The sequence below is a fragment of the Lethenteron reissneri genome, chromosome 28, assembly GCF_015708825.2.
Source record: "Lethenteron reissneri isolate LAM-NWPU_2019-01 chromosome 28, ASM1570882v1, whole genome shotgun sequence".
NCBI lineage: Eukaryota > Metazoa > Chordata > Hyperoartia > Petromyzontiformes > Petromyzontidae > Lethenteron > Lethenteron reissneri.
In genome coordinates, this window is record NC_083806.1 from 4664998 (window position 1) to 4684491 (window position 19494).

At 52.9% G+C, this 19494-nt stretch overlaps 1 protein-coding gene across 3 annotated transcripts in view; it reads right to left on the reverse strand.

The window, feature by feature from the left end:
- Window positions 1-2870: 2870 nt before the first annotated feature.
- The window catches only part of LOC133348840 (syntaxin-1A), a 91591-nt gene continuing 74967 nt past the window's right edge, over window positions 2871-19494 (reverse strand). For 2 of the 3 annotated variants that reach the window (XM_061561893.1, XM_061561888.1), the window contains one exon: window positions 17102-17247. In XM_061561893.1, coding sequence (XP_061417877.1) covers window positions 17170-17247 — 78 coding nt within the window. In that variant the 3' untranslated portion in view covers window positions 17102-17169. Of the gene's footprint in view, window positions 5283-17101; window positions 17248-19494 lie in introns of those variants that run through there. The other variant, XM_061561892.1, reaches the window with a different exon arrangement.

Genomic DNA, 19494 nt, shown 5'->3' on the forward strand with positions numbered 1-19494 from the left:
TAGTGCTAGTAGGGTAGGGTGGGGGCTAGCGTCTGATTGGCTATCGTGGCTAGGGTAGTGCTAGTAGGGTAGGGTGGGGGCAACCGTCTGATTGGCTAGCGTGGCTAGGGGTAGTGCTAGTAGGGTAGGGTGGGGGCTAGCGTCTGATTGGCTAGCGTGGCTAGGGGTAGTGCTAGTAGGGTAGGGTGGGGGCTAGTGTCTGATTGGCTATCGTGGCTAGGGGTAATGCTAGTAGGGTAGGGTGGGGGCTAGCGTCTGATTGGCTAGCGTGGCTAGGGGTAGTGCTAGTAGGGTAGGGTGGGGGCTAGTGTCTCATTGGCTATCGTGGCTAGGGGTAGTGCTAGTAGGGTAGGGTGGGGGCTAGCGTCTCATTGGCTAGCGTGGCTAGGGTAGTGCTAGTAGGGTAGGGTGGGGGCTAGTGTCTGATTGGCTAGCGTGGCTAGGGGTAGTGCTAGTAGGGTAGGGTGGGGGCTAGCGTTGATTGCTAGGGGTAGTGCTAGTAGGGTAGGGTGGGGCAAGTGTCTGATTGGCTAGCGTGGCTAGGGGTAGTGCTAGTAGGGTAGGGTGGGGGCTAGCGTCTGATTGGCTATCGTGGCTAGGGTAGTGCTAGTAGGGTAGGGTGGGGGCAACCGTCTGATTGGCTAGCGTGGCTAGGGGTAGTGCTAGTAGGGTAGGGTGGGGGCTAGCGTCTGATTGGCTAGCGTGGCTAGGGGTAGTGCTAGTAGGGTAGGGTGGGGGCTAGTGTCTGATTGGCTATCGTGGCTAGGGGTAATGCTAGTAGGGTAGGGTGGGGGCTAGCGTCTGATTGGCTAGCGTGGCTAGGGGTAGTGCTAGTAGGGTAGGGTGGGGGCTAGTGTCTCATTGGCTATCGTGGCTAGGGGTAGTGCTAGTAGGGTAGGGTGGGGGCTAGCGTCTCATTGGCTAGCGTGGCTAGGGTAGTGCTAGTAGGGTAGGGTGGGGGCTAGTGTCTGATTGGCTAGCGTGGCTAGGGGTAGTGCTAGTAGGGTAGGGTGGGGGCAAGTGTCTGATTGGCTAGCGTGGCTAGGGGTAGTGCTAGTAGGGTAGGGTGGGGGCTAGTGTCTGATTGGCTAGCGTGGCTAGGGGTAGTGTTAGTCGGGTAGGGTGGGGGCAAGTGTCTGATTGGCTAGCGTGGCTAGTGGTAGTGCTAGTAGGGTAGGGTGGGGCTAGCGTCTGATTGGCTAGCGTGGTTAGGGGTAGTGCTAGTAGGGTAGGGTGGGGGCTAGCGTCTGATTGGCTATCGTGGCTAGGGGTAGTGCTAGTAGGGTAGGGTGGGGGCTAGCGTCTGATTGGCTAGCGTGGCTAGGGGTAGTGCTAGTAGGGTAGGGTGGGGGCTAGTGTCTGATTGGCTATCGTGGCTAGGGGTAGTGCTAGTAGGGTAGGGTGGGGGCTCGCGTCTGATTGGTTAGCGTGGCTATGGTTAGGGTTAGTATGGTAGGGTGAGAGGGGGGTGTTTGGTTGGCTACTCTTGTTTGGGTGAGAGTTTGAGGTAGTGGCTAAAGCTACCAAATGTCTGGGCGACTCAACCGGTGCACGTGGCGGTGATGATCAGGCAGCCCCCCCCCCCACCACCCTGCTCTCCCTCCCTACGTTATCCTCGCCTACTTTTACACAGTTGATGATCCTGTTACTGCTGCAGATGCTGATGATTCTGCTACTGCTGCTGATGATGATCCTGCTACTGCTGCTGCTGCTGATGATGATCCTGCTACTGCTGATGATTCTGCTACTGCTGCTGATGATGATCCTGCTACTGCTGCTGCTGATGATTCTGCTACTGCTGCTGATGATGATCCTGCTACTGCTGCTGATGATGATCCTGCTACTGCTGCTGATGATGATCCTGCTACTGCTGCTGCTGCTGATGATCCTGCTACTGCTGATGATTCTGCTACTGCTGCAGATGCTGCTGATGCTGCTACTGCTGCTGATGATCCTGCTGCTGCTGATGATGATCCTGCTACTGCTGCTGCTGATGATCCTGCTGCTGCTGATGATGATCCTGCTACTGCTGCTGATGTTGCTGCTGCTGAGGACAATGATCCTGATAATAATGCGCCTGCTGCTGTTTATAACCATGATTATGTTACTACTGCTGCTCCTGCTACAACTGCTCATACGACTGCTGATGATACTATGATGCAATGAATGAATGGTGACAATTGCTGATTGCTGCTGCCAAAGATGACGATGCCACTGGTGATGATGATGCTGCTGATGATGGTATCCTTGAAGTCTATAGGGTGGACTATTAAAGATCGGCAACCTTCAGAGTCGGCTATCACGTGCTGCATTGGGTCCCTCGCTCACCGGCGGGCAGTGATCTCGCCACGATCGCGAGATGTTAACTACCTCGCCTGGTGTGCAGGAGGCCGTCGGTTCGATCTCCCACCCCTGACGCCTGCTGCTGTCTATTTGGAGGTTGCGTGCTCTCCCCGTGATCGCGTGGATTTTATCCCCCGGTCCTCCAGGTTTTCCCCTCCACATTTAGAGTCAACGTGCGTTCGTAGAGTATTCGGCTGCGATACATTTGCACGTGATAAGCCACTTCGTTTGGGTGGCCAGGTCGCTTCTGAAGAAGAGCTATACAAGCTAAGTGGGCCTAACCTGGTGCAATAAACATCGCTTAGTTAAAAATTTGATTTAAAGCTTTCGTGACTGCAGGGATTCATATTCTGGGTTCTTTCGGTAAAGTCACGTAGAAGGGAAACAATAAAATAATACAAATATTAAACAATAAAATGTTATTGTTTTATAAAATATAAAACAATAAAATTGTATTGTTTTATATTTTTTTTTAATATAAAACAATAAAAAAATTTGTTTTATATTTTAATTATTTTATTGTTTCCCTTCTACGTGACTTTACCGAAAGAACCAAGAATATAGCTTAGTTTAGCTCTGTCGCCTCCTCATCACACTTCTATCGCTACGACTGCCACGGTGACTCTTGCCGTGAACTCCCCTCGCCGATTCCTCCACCGTCCGTGTTGAGGACTCGGTCTCCACCAGACACTGACTGTTCCGTGCCACCCACCGCACGGCGACTCAACCACAAACAAAGATAAAAGATCGCCCGTGTGTAGCCTTCATAAACTGTTGGGGCAAGTGGTGTTCCACACACCGCACCATACACTAATTTGAGGCCGAGTCGACCTTAGCGAGGCCCATGACCGATTCAAATAATCGTCACGGGTGTTGGCCGTGAGCGGGAATCGAACCTGTGGTCTCCGGGTTCGTAGCGCAGTGCGCTACCCGCTACACTACCCGCTACACTACCCGCTACACTACCCGCTACACTACCCGCTACACTACCCGCTACACTACCCGCTACACTACCCGCTACACTACCCGCTACACTACCCGCTACACCACCACCACCACGGCACGGCAGCTCACCTCACGTCTCTCTCTCCGCTTCTTCCCTTACACTGCTCCACTTTGGAATTCCCTCCTCCCATCATCATCGTCTCGCTCTCGCAAGCTCTTATTATAATCTCATCATCTAAATCGGCTCAAGCCTCCCGCAAACCACGTGGCTTCTGTGTGTGGCCACGCCCATTCTGAACCCCTCCCCGCGCCGCCCGCCCACTGTGAAAACAGACGCCGCCTCCTCCGTCCGTGTAGCAGCAGCAGCAGCGTCCATGCCCTGGTGTCGCCTCTCCCCCCTCTCTCCTCCCTCTCCTCACCTCCCCTGACCCCTTCGCTCGCGTTTCTCCACTCCTCCTCCTCCATCCTTCTCATCCTCCCCATTCTCTTCTCTCTCCCGCCCCCCCCCTTGCTCTTTGTCCCACCCATCGCATCCTTGACTCTCCTCCCCTTCCCGTCGTGCTGCTGTTGCTGCTGGTGGTGGTGGTGCTACGGGTACAAAGATTTTATGTTCTCGTTCAATGCCAAAGGCAAGTGGTGGTCGACTCGTATCGATTTAATACCGACAGAAGCATACATCCCTACATCGGCAGGGATTTTTGCAAAATGTACTTTTTACTTAAACTATAAATTTGTTTGAGTCACGTGCTTACCCTCTCTCTATTCTGCGCTCCTGCCGTGTCTTTCTGTTGCTTCCTCGTGGAACTCGCTGAGCCGCCCTACTGGACATCTGCGTTAAAGAGCTTCATATCTCATCGGGTTCCTCCTGCAGTCTAAATAAACCCTCTCATTACGATGGACATGTGGCCTCGTGATTGCATCTGGATGTCAGTTTTCCCCAAACAGGAGCGAATGTAGCTGCCGTTATTATTATTATTGTTGGGAGGTGCTGGTTGTTGCTGGGCGCTTGGCTCTTTGGGCCTGTTGGCTGTGCGTGCGTGTGTGTGTGTGCTCGCTAAACAGCACTTGGCCCAACAGTCTGTTAAGGCTATAGGGGGGGGGGGGGGGCTTTGTCTTTGTGCTTGACGGGCGTGGTGCAGGCCACCCAGCCCCCTCAGTGCTACTCGCTAACAGCGCTTGCCACTAACAGTTTGTCAAGGCGACAGGGGGCTGGGGGGGGGGGATCTTTGTCTTTGTGTGTTCAGCAACCGTGGTTCACGTGAAACGGTCAAATCGGTGAACGAATTAACGCCCCCCCCCCCCACCAATCACAAGGGTCGACTGTTGTCTGTCAGGCAAAAGGGGCGTCAAGGTTTGGGTGGTGTGATGCCAAAGGGGTGATGGATAACGAGGGAGCCGAGAGAGAGAGAGAGGAGGCTAAGGCGGAGGTATCGACCCCCACTGCGGTGACATTTCTACTCATCGGGGAGACAAAAATAAATTAAACTCAATCAACTGCTGATCTCGTAATTAATTAATTCGCCAACTTAGCAATTCAATTACTCCTCTTGCCACGCTTGCGTCGCCGCGTTCACCGGCGTCATCTCGGTTTCAGGTTGAACGCTTCATATGTTTTCTATCACCGATTTGATATATATGTATTTGATATTTTGATCATATTTATTGAACGCATTGTGTATGCGCGTGCGTGTGTGTGTGCTGTTCTCTCAGTTCAATACGACGGAACAAGGAACTTAAATTCGACGTAAAAAGTTAAACACCCATCGTTCAATTCGTAAAATTAACATGCATTGACATCACACGGACGCAGTGAATTGAATGGGGAAATTGGGGGCGGGTTAGGTGGGGGGGAGATTAAAGGGGGAGGGGTGGCGGGGAATTTAGGGGGTTCAGGGGGCGGGGTACGGTGGGGTTAGATGGGGGGTGCGGGGCTATGTACAGGTTTTGTTCTTCGCACGGGCAACTGGTGTCGAACCCAGCTCATGCATGCAGCGCTGTGCGGAGAAAGACGGAAGCGAAACCCGATCACACTTCTTCCCTACCGCTGTAGATTAACCACCAGGGCTTAATGTCGAGCTGGAGCTGTCCAGGGCTGAGCTCTAGAAAGTACTCCCCCCTCTCCCCCCCCCCCCCCCCCATGTCGTGGATGGGGTGGGCGGCGTGGTTATGAGAGTTACTATTTCTTGCTCAAACAAGTCAGTGGAGGAAATTCCACATTACTATGCCGGGGAGGGGGAGCCTCTCAAGAGGGCAATCCACCGTTGATCATCCCCACAAAGGTGGTGCCTATTTTATCGGCCCCGGCAGAATGATGGGCTGAGTGAACCCGCAACAACCGGGATTTGAACTCGCGAATCATTCCGCTTTGCTCTGCTCCCTGAACCGCTCTCCCCCCCCCACCGCGAAATTAAGCCCTGTTAATTAATTAATTAATCATCATCATCATCAATGTCGTAATCAATAACTACACTAACCAAGATCCGAGTCAATGAAGCTTCTGGAGTAAAGCCTCATTCTTAAGACTTTGTCGGAAAAAAGTCCTCGCGCGAAAACCAATCATCCCCCACGCGTACGGGCGGTTAAAACATCGTTCCGACCAGGAATGTAAGTCAATAAAATTCGATTCCATTTTTTCTTTAAAGTCGACTATTTGACTCTACCCCTCTAACACTAACCCATGCAACTGGTTGCGCAACTGCTCGCAACGGGTCGCAGAGAATTCCACACGAAAGTGATTCCCTTGCATGCATCTGGTAGCGCAATTGCCTGCAATTGGTTGCAGAGACTTCCGCGCGTGTGAATTGGTTGCACGCAACTGATTGCGCAACTGGTTGCAGAGACGTCCCAACACACGTATGTACGCGATTGCGTTGCATGCAACCAGGTTGCGTAACCTCGTCGTTCAAGTGTTGACCATCTTCGTTTACGGGCAGACAAGGAGGTTGCATGGCGAGTTCGTCTGCAGCATAAGAGGAGTGGGTTTGAGTCCAGGGTGAGAGATAGCAGGGTCGTGGTGGTGGTGGTTGCGGTAATGGAATGTTTATTGTTGTAGTTGTTTTGTTGACAAGGGAGATGATGTATCATCATCATCGTCACCATCATTTCCATCATAATTAACATTACCATCATCACCGTCATCGCCATCACCACCGTCCCCATTATCATCTCCATCATAATCTTATCTCCGACGTGGCCAAAATGAATTCGTACCACTTTGTGACCATTCAACAAGTGGTGAACATTTGGATGAACTGGGCACCGCCGTGGGAATGTGGATCTGGACGTCCCACTACTCGAATTGAGCAGGCCAGACGCCTTGACTTTTACATTTTCACTCGAACAACAACAACAACTCTTGTTATTATCATCATCATCATCATGTTGCTCATCAAACTGTCAGCCACTCACCACTTTAGTCCATCGGCCAGAGCAGAAATGGGTACCACCTAAGGTAGAAAAAAAAGCGTTCGTCTTGCCCATTTATTTATTTGGACAATAGGGAGCGAATTATTTGACAACCCCACTAATTTCAAGTGGCCATCACATAATTCACCCGTCGTTGACCACATAAAGGCATCGGAACCGCTAAATTCATGCCACACCTCAGGTGGCACCCACAGGTGGGATGCACCCTGCTCTGGCTTTGGCTGCCCACGAACTGCATAGGTCATAGGTCACTGCCTCTGCCTGCACCCAGAGTCAAGCTCAGACCTTGCCTGTCCACTGGGGTCGCACGCAACTCTGACGCAACCGAAACGATTCCCGGCAACTTGAAATCCGAACTCGAGCGGTGCAACTTTGTTTCGTTCGCGTCCGCGGAACGAAGGTTCCATTTGCGTCTGGGACCCGCGCGCAATTTTGTTGCAACGGCTCGGCACGGGTTTGGGCACGGGCTTGGGCACGGGCTCGGGCACGGGCCAGCCTGGCGCGGCTCGGTTGCACGAATGGACGAGTCAAGTAAACGTGGGACGTTGTGCCCAACGTTTGCTCAACGTTGGGCCCAACGTTTGCGATGTCCGTCGATCCGCAAGTTGCCCGCGACAAAGTTGCACCTTATTGAAACCTCGGCGTACGTTGACCGATTCTCGCAACGCGCTCATTGACGCAAGAATCACTATCGTGCACACCCCCCCCCCCCCCGCGTCTCGCTGTCTCCATCCGGCAAACACCACGCCCCTGTGTTTGTTCTGCTCGCAAATGCCCTCCGCTCTCCCCCCCCGCCTCCACCCCCCTCGTGGGGGTCCCTAAACGGGATGTCAACTCAACACCACTCAGAGCGGGGGACAATGCGTGAGATCGATCAGCGGTGTGTGTTCGCGAGCACGCGATTGTGTTCGTGATCGTTTTAATGGGTTTGTTTTTAAATATGCACGGTAATAATGACGTGTCAGAATACTGTCTTAGGACTGAGATCGTGCAAGTGGCAAATGTTAAGGGTTATTGATCGAATAAGTTCAAATCCAGGACCAGGTCATGTCAATTCCAGCTCACCTCTCCACCACCTCCACCTACTCCACCACCACCTGCACACTGGGTCTCGTGATCAGGGGGTGGGAGGAGGGGGTGGAAATAGTGCGTCTTATAATCGGGAGAATACGGAAACAATCGGCATTATAATTTAAACAATTCTGTGTGTAACAATTAACGCCCCCAAGTGATTCGATTAATGTCAGCAAATAAAATTCTATAAGCGATTATTTTTTGTCAAATTTTTGGAGTCTCATTGCATCGTTACACCCCGAATGACAATCGGCAGATTTGTTAACAGTCGAGGGAGGTGGTGGGGTGGGGGTGTTTTTATTTTGAATCTCACTTTAGGATGTTTTTCATCGAATTCAACGTCTTTGACAATTGTATTCATCCCTGCATTTGCCTGTGCATGTCCCACATCTCCCTTGAAAACTATCTCGGTGTTCCTCATTTCCACTGGCACATCCGAGCCGAGCCAGGGCCCTCACAGTGCGGGTGGTTTTTCACTGGATATTTGCCGATCTACGCTGGCCTCACTAAGGATGCGCCTGAATTGGACTCGAGTCCAAGCAGAGCCATGGGCGTGGCCAATGATGCGTCTGTTGCTTGTGCCGGCAGCCAGTAACGCCGTGAGGACACAACGCATCTCGCCTCGTGCATTGTATGTCACGTTAGTAGCGGCGCGGCTCGGCTTCTGCAGTGGAAAAAAGACAACTTGGCGCTTCCTGAGCCGCACTGGGCTGGCTGTGCACGGTGCAAGCGTGGCTTGAATGTGCCAGTGGAAAAAAAAAGATGCCTGTGTATCGATGGGTTCTCATCTGCGTGAAACAATAAACGATCCATCTGTCTGTTTTGTGTGAGAAAATACTGAGCGGTAGTTTGAGAGTCACAGGAAGGAATGGGGTTGGGGGTGGTGCTGGGCAGGGGGGTGGGGGGTGGCAAGGGGGCGGGGGCACGGGGGGGGGGGGGGTCGTTCTGAGGGCAGGGTGTAGAAAGGAATATCAGTTCCGAGTCGACACACCCCCAGTAGGAACTGAGTCGAAGGGATCTCTGGTCCATCACTGGTTTTCTGGTTATTCCCCCGAACGAATGCGGCACTTGGCGTTTTCACACGCGCTGCCTTGTGTCCACGTGGCCGGGCATCGCAAAGTTAAGTTTAACCGCCGCCGTTACCGACCCCCGACGTAGTAAAGTCGGCTTGAGCTTGTGCGGCGGTAACATTCCGTCGACAGAGTCAACTCGGCAGCGAAAACGCGACCTCCAGCCCTCACCGTCGTCGGCGGAGGGAGGAAGCTTAAAACGACGCCTCGCTTCGACGCCCTCTTTGTGACGTCGCGGCGACGTCACGGCGAGGTCGCTGTGACGTCACGCTCGCGCCTGCGAAAAGGCTCAGTGGTAGCATCGGTGGGGGGGGGGGGGGGGGGGGTGGAATTCAAACTCTTCCGACTCTAAACCTCGTAAAGCTCGGCAACACGCACTTAATCACCGCGCAACAACACGAAGACGAGCAACTTGCCGCAACTTTGTGGGGAACGGGGCGGGGGTGGGGGGAGGGGGGGGATTACAGGCGTGGCAGGGAGGGCGAGTTGGGGCGGCAACTCGGGGCGACTTGTCGCGACTCGACCGCCGACAAACGCAACATAACACGCGACCTAAAGCGTCAACTCGGGAGGGGCGGAGGGGAGACGACGACTTTTGGGGAGAGGACTCAAGGAGGGGGGGGGGGTGTGGGGGGAAAGGCGCAACTCACGGCAGCGGCGCGACTTTTTGCAACACAGCGCGGCCCACGGCGTGACGGACTCAACTCGGACTCTCCGCGACGCGACACGCGGGATGTGGAAGAACGCCGTGGAGACGCGCGGCTGCGCGCGCACGCGCTCGTTGTGACGTCATCGTCGGCGCGCGCGCGCATGCGCACGCACGCGCTTATTGTGACGTCATCGTCGGCGCGCGCGCACGCGCATGCGCACGCACGCGCTTATTGTGACGTCGTCGGTGTGTTGTGCGCGCCCCGCGTGCGTGTGTTCGATTCGCTTCGTTTGGATCGATGAAAACCTGCCTAGTGTCGATACGAATCGAGAAGAGCAACTCCCCTGGGCTCTGCTGAACGTGTAAGTTCGCTCATCAAGTTGTCCATGTTGTTGCTGTTGTTGTTGTTGATGTCTATGCTGTTGTTGATGTTGTTGATGTCCATGTTGTTGATGCCGATGTTGTTGCTGATGCCGATGACGGTTGCTATACCCTCTGAGCTGAAACGAGCAGATCTCGTGAGCGGTTTGTGGACGCAATCAGTTTGACATATTTGTGCGTGTTTGTGTCTTTGTGTGTGTCTGTGTTTTGTGGGGTGGAGGTGGGGTGATTATATTAATGTGTGTGTGTCTGTGATTGTGCACCGAGCGTGACACAAGCGCCGTGGTGACGTCACAGCGAACGGTGATTGTTGTTGTTGTCGCGTGTTTGTGTGCACGAGTGTGGGTGTACGAGTATGTGCGTGTGTACCGTGTCAATTCGTCTCCATGTGTGTGCGTGTATGTGTGTGTGTCTGTGTGTGTTACGGTTAGCGCTACGCTGCGCAGTGGAATCCGCTCACGGCCACCAACATCGGCGACGGATATCTGAACCTCTCCTGGGCCTCCCCTAGGTTGACTCAGCCTCAAATGAGTACTTGGTGCAATGTGTAAACATCGCCACTCGGGAGACAAAGACGGTCGGGCGTGGATATGGCCACAACTCCCGCCTCTTGTGTCGTTCCGGCCATTAATAGGTGCTCGCTGACAGCACTTGCCCCGACAGTCTGTTAAGGCTATACAGGGGACTTTTGTCTTTGTGTATGTACCCATCCATGGATCTCCATGTATGTTTGTTCACCTGTGTGCGTGCGTGTATTTACAGTACATGTCTGTATGTATGTCTGTTCACTTATGCGTGTGTCCGCATGTCGGTATGTATGTGCGTAAAATATGTGTGTGAGCATGCATTCACACTGTAACTGCTCGAGGCAAATCAAGTAGAATTATTTAAGGCTCTGGAACAGCTGTGAGATTTCTGCCAATTGCTTTGTGGTGGTGGGGGGAGATTAAATTTATTACTATTATTTGTTTTGCAATTTAGTTGAAAACACGGGATGAGAGCGGTGGCGCAATGGTTAGCGCACTGCGCTACGACCCCCCCCCCCACCACTCACCCACCCCTCCACCGTGCCACCTGGATTCCACCCCAACAGCCACGGCTACCATCAGTGGCGGGTGAACGAGCGAGCGAGCGAGCGATGTCCGATCCGATCCTACTCCACCAACCACCAAATCCACCCACTGAGAACTTCATCAACTAGCACTGACCAGCGTGGTGAAGTATGGTCAAACGACTACGGACTGGGTAGGCGTGCGGTGGGCTGAAGGAGGGGGGGGGGCTTATTACGCGAATGAAATAGGAACCTGAATGAAAATCGTCTCCTCCCCTCGATGAGTGATGCTCCTTCTTAAACAATCACCAAGACTCTTTGTTCGGAAGGGTTCTGCAAACAATTGCGGATGTCGGCCAATTGAATAAACACCGCGCTCTATACGAGGGAGGATGGGTGACATTCAAAGCTCCACATTTATGGATTGAAGAATGCTGGTCGCGTTTCACAACACCCCCACACCCCCCAGCCTACAACACCTGGCAAGCCCCGGTGGTGGCGGTCACCCAATGCGGGTACGAAACCAGGCTCGACACCCGCTTAGCCTTCGCGTATTTCCAGCTGTCCACCGAGCAACACGTTGTTGTGGCACTTGCACGGAGAGAGAGTGCACAGTTCTGCGTTACGTGCGAGTGAGACAAAGGCGGTCGGGCGTGATGCTGCCCCCCCCCACACCTCTCTACCCCTCCCCCCACCTAAGTCGTGCGCCGTGCCAGACTTTAATTCGGTGCTCGCTGACGGCACTTGCCCTCCGACAGTCGTGTTTTTGGGCTATCGGGGTGACCTTTGCCTTATTCTGTGTATGTACATCTCGGTGAGTCGTCAACCCACGTACACACGTGGCGGGGGGGGGGTCCGTGACCTCTCTTTGCCTGCGCAGCAAGAGCCTCAAAGGTGCTAGCACGTGGCGAATAATTGCCGCTGCTGCTGCTGCTGTGTGCAAGTGGTGTGCGCGTGCACGTGATACTTGCGTGCACGTATGCATGTGGGTAAAGTGTCACGCGCAACGGATACCCACTCGAGAGTGGCAGTGTGTGTGCGCGTGTGTGTGTGCGCGTGTGTGCGTGTGTGCATGTGTGTGCGTGTGTGCATGTGTGCGTGTGCGCGTGCATGTGCGTGGACGCGTGCGTGTGTGTGTGCTCATTAAAAAAATATTGCCCTTGTGAATGAACATCCAAGTATTTGCCGTAGCCAAAGCAGAATGCGCGGTGATCCGCGGCGGCACGGTGCTCTGGAGGGTAGGGGGATTTCGTTAACACACTCCAGCCAGAGACACTCGTTGAAGACATCACCAGCGATCAATACCCCGCTGGAGACGAGCCCTCTGCCCTGCGTGCTGAGCCCAGCACCTGGCCGAGCTTTGAAACGAGCGATGCAGTAAGAGCCCCCCCCCCGCCCCCCGTTCACTAGTGGCAGGTGTACCGACATGTTTGTTTGTGCTTTGTATGTCTGTATAACATCTATACAATAATAAGAATGATCATCATTATCATCATCACCATCATCAGTATAATCATCATCACCGTCGTCATTATGAATTATTATTAATATTATTATTTGGTCACGTATTGCAAAATGCCTGCTGCTGTCACTACATACTCATCACGCCTACGGGTGGAAGTTACTTAAATTCTAGACGGAAGGGGGAGGGTAGGGGAGTGATGGGAGTGGGGAGGGGAGCGGAGCGGAGGGTGGGGGGAGGGAGTTTAAAGTCCCACAAAGCGTGGAGCTGGAGCATCTTGAGCGGCTTTGTGTTTGGGTTTAGTTGTGTTGAGTGATGTTGCCCTCGGTCACACCCTGATCCTCGGTCACACCCTGATCCTAGATCACACCCTGATCCGAGATCACAGTCTGACCCTAGATCACACCCTGATCCTAGATCACAGCCTGACCCTAGATCACACCCTGATCCTAGATCACACCCTGATCCTCGGTCACACCCTGATCCGAGATCACAGCCTGACCCTAGATCACAGCCTGATCCTAGATCACACCCTGATCCGAGATCACACCCTGATTCTAGATCACAGCCTGACCCTAGATCACACCCTGATCCTAGATCACAGCCTGACCCTAGATCACACCCTGACCAGGGGCTGCATTATGGCACTGCTGTGGCCCTCAGGCTAAGTCAAGCTTAAGAGGCCCTTCCATCGAGGAATTGCTGAATATATATTTTATGATATCAGAATGCAAATTAACGCTTTAGTTTTTTTTACGTATTTTGAGGATATGCATAACGTGAGGCCATAATCTGTAGCTTACTTAGAAAATCGGGTGCTAACCCATATCACCCTTCCCCTAGGTCACAACCTAAAATTAAGTCACACCCTGACCCAAACCCTAGGTCTCACGCGAACCATTACCCTAACCCTGATCCTTACCGTAGGTCACACTCGATCCATCTCACCCAAATAATTTGACCTCGTAAATTGTTTATAACCTATTCCCCCCCTCCCCCCTACTCCCCCGCTTCATAGGGTTATAGGAACATTGGGTAAATAATTCTACAATCCCGTTAACATATTCCTTTGATCCTATGGACAATAATTTATACTAAATATGAAAAGCCAAAACTTTAAAGTGATGATTTCTTGTTCACATGAACATTGAAGCATCGGTGCTCATCAACTGAAGACAGTCCCAGGAGAGCCAATGGTGGAAATTCCACATTCCTATGGCGGGGTGCGGAGAGAGGGGGGGGCGAGTCTATCCACAGGACAATCATCTTTGACTTCCCACACAAAATGAATCGCCATGCTTCTGTACTCCAGCGGCAGTGCCTTATGCCGATCATCTCTACTCGTGGCCAGCCTTGGCTGCGTTCCGGATAAAGTCACCGGGTAAGAAGTGACGAGCCAGTCACGGGGTCACGTGTCTCGATCGTGTGAGCGTGCGCGTGACGCCGCGTGTGCACGTGACCCAGAGGTCAGCGCGCTGCACGGCGGACCCGGCGTCCCTGGTTTTGATTTGCCGCTCACGGGCCAACATCGGAAGCGGACAGCTGAACCTGTCGTGGGAAGCTCCCCTGATGGTGCGGTGTGTAAAGCATCAGTAGCGAAGCGGGAGGGGGTGGGGGACGGACAAAGGCGGCCGGGCGTAGTGGTTGAGACCACACCGCCACCACCACCGCCCTCATGGGTGCTGCCCGCTAACCGGCACTTTCCCCAACAGCCCGTGTTGGCATTACGGGGGGACCTTGTGGGGAAAAGTGAGCCTGGGTTATGTCGATTGTGGGGCAAAGGTTGTTTGGGGGGAGTTTTCGGGGGAGAAGATGGCGGGTGGGGGGGTGGGTAGGACGGAGGGAGGGGGGAGGTTGAGGAGCGGAGGACGGAGAAAGGGGGGTTGAGGGGAGGGGGCAGGAGGGGGGGTATTTGTCGTGAAATTACCAATACACGATGAACACATCAGCATTCCCTACATTGCAAATGACCGGCGCTTCTCAGCACTTATCAACCAATACAACACGAAGGATTTTTTTTTAGTTTTGACTTAAATGTTTTTTTTTTTGCTCTCAAACTAATCACAGAACGCCATGCATCAATTGTTTCAAAACACGTGTTTTTTGTTTTTTTTTGTTTTATACAACGGATATAGGGGCTAAGTCTGGCTGCCTAGCCCCCAGTGTGCACCAACACCCCCCCATACCCCCCCCTTACCCCCGCCCCCCTTCCCCCACATGGATGTCGGTGACGTCACCAAAGTGCTCGATCGCTTCGTGGTAATTTTGTTTTTCTGAACGCAGGCACGCGATTGGTGGCGGCGGCGGCGAAGACAAAATGGCGACACAAAGGTTGGTTCGCTGCGCACGTGCGCACGTTCATCCGTTGTGACGTCACGTCCACAAGTAAACGCCACGCGCCATTTTTTTAAACATTTCCTCACGAAGGCGCCAAATTTTGTAACCAATCATCGTCGAGCAATAGAGGTGAGAGGTCGGTTCGGGGACAGCAGACAGGATACTCAGGGTAGGCACGTGACGATTTCCGTGTGGCAAACCGAGATGAATGATTCGGTTCAATGCAAGAGTTTTTGTTTTGAAAAATCGTTTTTCCAACGACTCGTTTTGTTCTGCCTCATTTTGATTTTTCGTCTCCGTTTGTTCTCTCTTTCGTTCACGTTGCCTCGGTTGTTCCGTCTCTTTAGTTCTATCTCGCTCCTATTGTCTGGCATCGTTTGTAGCTTTTTCATCCACTCTGTCTGCTGTGTTTTGTCTCGTTTGCTCTGTCTCGTTTGTATTATCTGGTTTGTATTGTCTCGTCTGTATTGTCTCGTTTGTATTGTCTCGTTTGCATTGTCTCGTTTGTATTGTCTCGTTTGTATTGTCTCGTGTGTATTGTCTCGTTTGTATTGTCTCGTTTGTATTGTTTCGTTTGTATCGTCTCGTTTGTATCGTCTCGTTGGTATCGTCTCGTTCGCTCCGCTGGCCTAAATGCTTTCAAAAACATCTACACACATCACAAATCACCTAATCACACAGATCGCCAGTAATCAAATCTCTTACGCACACGATACAACGCATGCATTCATCCATCGTGAGTGTAAATAATATATATTTTGAAATCGATTCATCGTCACATGCCTAGAATTTGCCTAATGCCCAGATCAAGTGGATCACTTGCAGTCCACTCACTCCAAGAAACAAACTAAATGTTGTACTTCATATCTTGCACATTATTCAGATTTTCACCGTTATTCTACTCCAATATGTAAATAATTTTAAATAATAAAAAAAAAAATCGATCCGGGCGTTCCGGAACACGTGGCCACGCGAACTCGCTGACCTGCCTACACCGGACACCTATCAAAGAGCTTCACAGCCACATCGGGTTCCTCCTCCTCTCTAAATAAAGATTCTGATTCTAAAAAGGAAACGTGAGTCGACGTCCGGTTATCGGATTGGTCCCCCGGTAGGGTGACGCGGAGCGAGCGGATTGGTTCTTAAAAATCTAAACTGTTTCACTGGGGTCTTAATTAATTTTGGACCAGCTCGCATTCCGAACCTGGTCCGATTCGACTCGATAAATAAATCAATCGACCAGAAGTTGCTAGCAACTTTCTCGAATCGGCCGACATCAAGCGAGGCGCGTGGCAATGAAGCATGCGCCGCTCATTATGCGCTCCTGGTGCAGGTTTGCGGGTAATTAAGTATACAATCAATCAAAGCGGCTGCATATTTTCTTTTTTAATTACCCACAATGATCCACAGCAGCGGATAACGATGACGCGCGGTCTTCCCTTTTGGGTTATTTTACAAGCTAAATCTCGCTGGCCATGAGTGGCAGCACGCAACACGCGCCCGACTGCCGTTGAAGGTCGAAGTCAAATGTGTGGCCACGTGCTGGCAAGATAATTTGTCTTCGGTATAGTCCACCGCTGTTACTGCGTCTCTCGGTGGGGGTCGGTGCACACGGGAGGGGGCGGGGGATGGGGGGCCAGGGGGGGGGCGGGGTTGGAACGGGGGGATCAGAGGAGGGGGGGAAGTTACAGACAGAGAGAGAGAGAGATAAGAGAGAGAGAGACAGGAGAGATGCCAAGACGGAGAAAGAGTAAAGTGGACAGGACAGCTTCGCGTCAGATGACGACGGAGCAACGAGGGGACATTTTTAAATTTAAGCCTCGGGGCGGGCGGGGGCGGGGGCAGGGGGGGCTCTTAACCCGAAGCGATCAGTTGCGGCAACCGTGTGGCCTGCAACTGCTTTTGTCCGCGTCCCAGCGAGCAGTTGCGCAACGGGGCCCAGTTAAACGGGAGCATCATGGATCGTGGCTACAAGCGGGGGAGCGACAGTCGCGCGACCCTGCCGCCGCCGCTGTCTCGGCACAGAAGGCGCGGCGGGAATGGCACCCACCTCCCCCCCCCCAACGTCGCAGCCTCGACAGCGAACGACCGGGGGGGGGGGGGGGGGCTGGGGTGCGCAACTGCTCGCAACCCGTTGCAGAGAGACGTCCACACAACAGCATACACAACAAACACACACAACAAACACACGCGCGCTCGCTCTGGCGAGCGATTCGGTGGCATGCAACCGAGTCGCGCAACTTCATCGCTGCAGGTGCGGGCCCCCAGTGGTGTGGGAGAGAGAGAGAGAAAGACGGGGAGAGATATTTTCTTTTGTTTATCAGAGTGGGGGGGGGGGGGGTTGTGCGATGGGGGGGGGGGGGGCTAGAGGGGAGGGAGGGTGGGGGAGCAGGGGGAAGGGGCGCTGCTTTGTTGTGCTGCGTCTCGTGGCTTATCCGAAAATGCCACCGAAAGTGGAAGCGATGACCACGCCTAGCACCACGCAGCACACGATGATCATGATTTTCTTCTGCTCGACCGGGGACGAGGAGCAGCAGCGGCAGCAGGAGGAGGAAGAAGGAGACGCGGGGCCCGCGGCGTGGACGCGGCCCAGAGGACAAGCGGAGACGGACGGGCAGGCACGGGACAGGCAGGTGGACAGGAGAGACGACAAGAGGGACACACGCACAGGCGGGGAGGGCGACGGGGAGCCAATGAGGTGGACGGACAGACGTACAGGCGAGCGGGTGGACAGGCAGGTGGACATGAGAGACAACAAGAGGGACACACGCACAGGCGGGGAGGTCGACCGGGAGCCAAGGAGGTGGACGGACAGACGTACAGGCGAGCGGGTGGACAGACGGGTGGACAGGGAGGCAAGGTGGTGGGGACAGGCAGATCGGAAGGTTGATATAAAAACAGGAACATGGACAGAGAGGAAGGGGGGTGAATAGCCAGTGGGGGGGGGGGGGGGGGGGTAGACGGACAGGGAGGTGGACAGACAGACAAGCAAGCATACACACGTGCAGACAGACAGGCGAACATATTGGCATGCAGGCAGGTAGGTCGAGAGGTAGGAGGGCGGGCACGTAGAAAGGCAGCACACGCAGGTAGGCAGGCAGGCGGACGTTCACACAGACAGGCAGACGGATGACAGGACAGGCAAGCATGCAGGTCGACGGACAGACAGACACGCAGACAGACACGCAGACAGACAGACAGACGCAGAGGGTACACAGGCACGCAAGTGTTAGTATCTGAATGCAGCGCAGCAATCGATAGACGCGGGGCAACACGAGAAGTCGTCTCTCACTCAGTCGGGGTCAAGCAGTGTGCAACTCACCTGGCGCGTGGGGCTCAACATGTGGACAGGTGTGTTTGTATATGGGCAGGTGTGTGTGTATATGGGCAGGTGTGTGTGTATATGGGCAGGTGTGTGTATATGGGCAGGTGTGTGTATATATGGGCAGGTGTGTGTGTATATGGGCAGGTGTGTGTATATATGGGCAGGTGTGTGTGTATATGGGCAGGTGTGTGTATATATGGGCAGGTGTGTGTGTATATATGGGCAGGTGTGTGTGTATATGGGCAAGTGTGTGTGTGTATATGGGCAGGTGTGTGTGTATATATGGGCAGGTGTGTGTGTATATGGGCAGGTGTGTGTGTATATGGGCAGGTGTGTGTATATATGGGCAGGTGTGTGTATATATGGGCAGGTGTGTGTGTATATGGGCAGGTGTGTGTATATATGGGCAGGTGTGTGTGTATATATGGGCAGGTGTGTGTGTATATGGGCAGGTGTGTGTGTATATGGGCAGGTGTGTGTGTATATATGGGCAGGTGTGTGTGTATATGGGCAGGTGTGTGTGTATATGGGCAGGTGTGTGTGTATATGGGCAGGTGTGTGTATATATGGGCAGGTGTGTGTGTATATGGGCAGGTGTGTGTGTATATGGGCAGGTGCGTGTGTATATGGGCAGGTGTGTGTATATATGGGCAGGTGTGTGTATATATGGGCAGGTGTGTGTATATATGGGCACAGAGAGCGCAGTGAGTGGAGCGCCTAACAATGAATTCCAGAGACAGACAAAACAAAGAGAAAGAGCCCCCATATAGCCTCGAGAGACCGATGGGGCAAGTGCAGTTCGCGGGTTCTGTTGGGCCGTGACGGCCGCGTTTATTCCGTAAGGTGCCCGTGCGAAGCGTGCGTACGGTACATACAGTCTATGTATAGACTGTACATACAGTCTATGTATAGACTGTATGTACAGTCTATGTATAGACTGTACATACAGTATATGTATATACTGTACATACATTCTATGTATATACTGTACACACAGTCTATATATATACGGTACATACAGTCTATGTATAGACTGTACATACAGTTTATGTGTATACTGCACATACAGTCTATGTATATACGGTACATACAGTCTATGTATAGACTGTACATACAGTTTATGTATATACTGCACATACAGTCTATATATATACGGTACATACAGTCTATGCATATACGGTACATACAGTCTATGTATATACGATACATACAGTCTATGTATATACTGCAGCGGTGAGAAGTAGGGACGCGGGGAGAGGGGGGGTGAGGTGGGGGCGTCACGTGGAGGTGGGTGTGATGAGAAGGGGGCATGGGCATGGGGGTGTGATGGGGGTGGGGGGAGCATGGGGGGGGGGGAGGTTAGATGGGGGGGGAGGGGTCCAAATTTGAGAAAACAAAAAAGCAAATCGGGTTTCGTGGTCATCAGCAGAG